This window comes from Pundamilia nyererei, unplaced genomic scaffold (genome assembly GCF_000239375.1).
Source record: "Pundamilia nyererei isolate P.nyererei 1_Seehausen unplaced genomic scaffold, PunNye1.0 scaffold00012, whole genome shotgun sequence".
Taxonomy (NCBI): domain Eukaryota; kingdom Metazoa; phylum Chordata; class Actinopteri; order Cichliformes; family Cichlidae; genus Pundamilia; species Pundamilia nyererei.
This window is the reverse complement of record NW_005187413.1, coordinates 4459074-4461424: the sequence shown is the minus strand read 5'-3', so window position 1 is coordinate 4461424 and position 2351 is coordinate 4459074. Positions and strand designations below refer to the sequence as shown.

At 40.2% G+C, this 2351-nt stretch overlaps 1 protein-coding gene across 1 annotated transcript; it reads left to right on the top strand.

The window, feature by feature from the left end:
- Positions 1 to 6: 6 nt before the first annotated feature.
- On the top strand, positions 7 to 2332 carry tmem51b (transmembrane protein 51b). Its single transcript, XM_005724598.1, has 2 exons — positions 7 to 356; positions 1399 to 2332. The coding sequence occupies exons 1-2, from the start codon at positions 82 to 84 to the stop codon at positions 1829 to 1831; spliced, it is 708 nt and encodes a 235-aa protein (XP_005724655.1). The 5' UTR covers positions 7 to 81; the 3' UTR covers positions 1832 to 2332.
- The last annotated feature ends 19 nt before the right edge of the window (positions 2333 to 2351 follow it).

Here is a 2351-nt window from a genome sequence, read left to right as displayed (position 1 = left end):
CCCAGCTCAAGGAGCTCTGGTTCAGGCGCCCACTATGCCCTGTGTGCCCTTGGAGTGGGCGTCATTGCCCTTGGCATTGTCATGATTGTTTGGACTGTGATACCTGGAGGGGATTCGGGTGCCTCTCCAAAACCATCAGGCAACTCCACAGGACCTAATAACAACGGTGGTGGTAATAATTCAGGAGCCACAAAGACCCCAACAGTGGCCATGGTGCTTGTTGGAGTTGGGGCACTGATGCTGATCTTGGCCATTGGCCTTGGTTTAAAGAGCAAGAAGAGAGCTCAGGATAGAAGGAGTGAGCCTGTGACCACAGGAGTCCCCTTTATGACTCCGATACCAGAGGAGCCTCAGCCGTAAGTGATAACGTTTGGTTCTATTTTTATTCCTAGATCATTTATAAATGTTAGGATTTATAAATGATATGATAATTCCTTGAGTTAGCAATCAGGTGTGAAAAGGTGTTGTACCGGTGTTGTCTGTCTCTAATCTGTTTGTTCTGCAATAGCCTAGGGTGTACCCCGTCTTTCTGTTTGGAAAGGATCCACTGCAAGTGAACTGCAAATTATGTAACGTCAGGGACTAAGTAAACATTTAGCATTTTATTTACCTCTATAATCCATCCCCAAAATTTTTTTAAAAAAAATCAGTTTTTATTTTATTCAACAAGAGAAATGTGGAAAAAATATATCTTTTTTTTTTTTTTTTTTAAATAGGAGAGATTGTAAATTAAAGTTGTCTGTTATGTGTATCCAGAACATCTGTTCATCCCTTGAGTTTTTTACCTTTTTTTACGCTGAAATGATTCATAGGTCACTATTTAAGTAGCTTAACACACAAAAACCCTCTAAAGTTTGGCTCCTTTGAAACTAATGAATGAAACCTGAATTATTTCTAATGGCCAGCAGGTGGCAACTCATGTGATTTAAACAAAAACAGAGAAAAACATGCTTTTACTACTTTGTTGAACTCATTAAAGACTATTGAGTTTATTTTGTGGGCCTTTGCTGTTTCTTATAAATTTCTTGGAGCCACAACAAGAAGCTTCTTTCAGACAAAAAGTAACATTGACAATCTACTTTGGCTTAAACAGCAGACATCGGCACCGCTTACCTAGTCAATATACTAAGATATTAAGCAGATAAAACACAAAGCTAATAAACTTAAGAGTTTATGGGGACCAAAACAAAGCTGAAAAAGATGGACACAAACACGAATGAATGCCTGTATGGTGCCTTTTGAAGGTGTCAATCGGCAAAAGGTTGTTGACAGCTTTGGTTTGTCATCGCTGTGTTTTTGGGGCTCCTTTTAACTGTCAAAGTTGCCAAAAGAAGGCTTATAAAGTGTGTCATTTACAATGATTTGTCAGTGAGGGTCAAAACTTTTGTCTCTTTCCAGCGACCCAACTACGTACAACGTGCCAACCTATGAGGAAGTTGTCAGCAGCAGTGAGTACCCCGTGCGTCAGAGTAACCTTCGGCAGAGCACCTCTCACCTGCCGTCCTACGAGGACATCATAGCTGCGGTGGAAAACGAGGGAACAGAGCCCGCTAACAACACGACTGACGAAACCCCTGTTAATGATCAACCTGCAGCCGCTGAGCCTCCATCTGAACCCGCTGGCCTTACATCTAACCCCAGTATGCCAACCCGCAGTGCTAGTCGGGCCAGCCGCTTGCTCCGGCCCCTCCGAGTGAGAAGAATCAAATCTGACAAACTGCACCTGAAGGACTTCCGCCTTCAAATCCGCACCCCCACACAGAACCCAGTAACCATTGAACCCATCACTCCTCCTCCACAGTATGAAGATAAGATGCCTGAATTGAAGTAGGGCAAGCGTTCTACATCTATCTTAATATGCGTTTCTAAAAAAAGGAAAAAATTAATGTAACACTTATGAATTTAGTGGATTTATCGTAACATTTCTGGAGAAAACGATGTGAAAGGTTTGTGTTAAGCAGGTAAATGCAGTAAGAACAAAGGGGCCACACAAGCCCACTGCTGAAATTAGAATCTTGTTCTTTACCAAAAAGCTCTGAATTTGCATATTTATGCTATTATAATTCATTATTAGGTATGTGTGAAAGGATCCGCTTTCAGATTTAAGTCTGTTGTTTCTAACAATCATGTTATAATTTATGTCAAACAGAGGATAGTCTTTCAATTTTATTTATTAGCCAGCTGTAACATGTTTTTCACCTTTCCAAGACTTAATGTTATTGCTGTGTCTTGATTCTGGTTTGCTTTGAAGTTTGGAGAAGTTGAAATTACATCCTACAATTTAACGCGAGAATCATTATTATTTTTAAATCATGCTACGTTTAAGTATTCTAAACTTAGTATTTGAATAG

What these genes read in the sequence shown, in the direction of transcription:
- tmem51b (XM_005724598.1), top strand. Translation starts at nt 82, where the DNA reads ATGATTGTTTGGACTGTGATACCTGGAGGGGATTCGGGTGCCTCTCCA. An exon ending in ATACCAGAGGAGCCTCAGCC is followed by an intron (nt 357 to 1,398) that starts GTAAGTGATAAC and finishes GTCTCTTTCCAG; the next exon opens with CGACCCAACTACGTACAACG.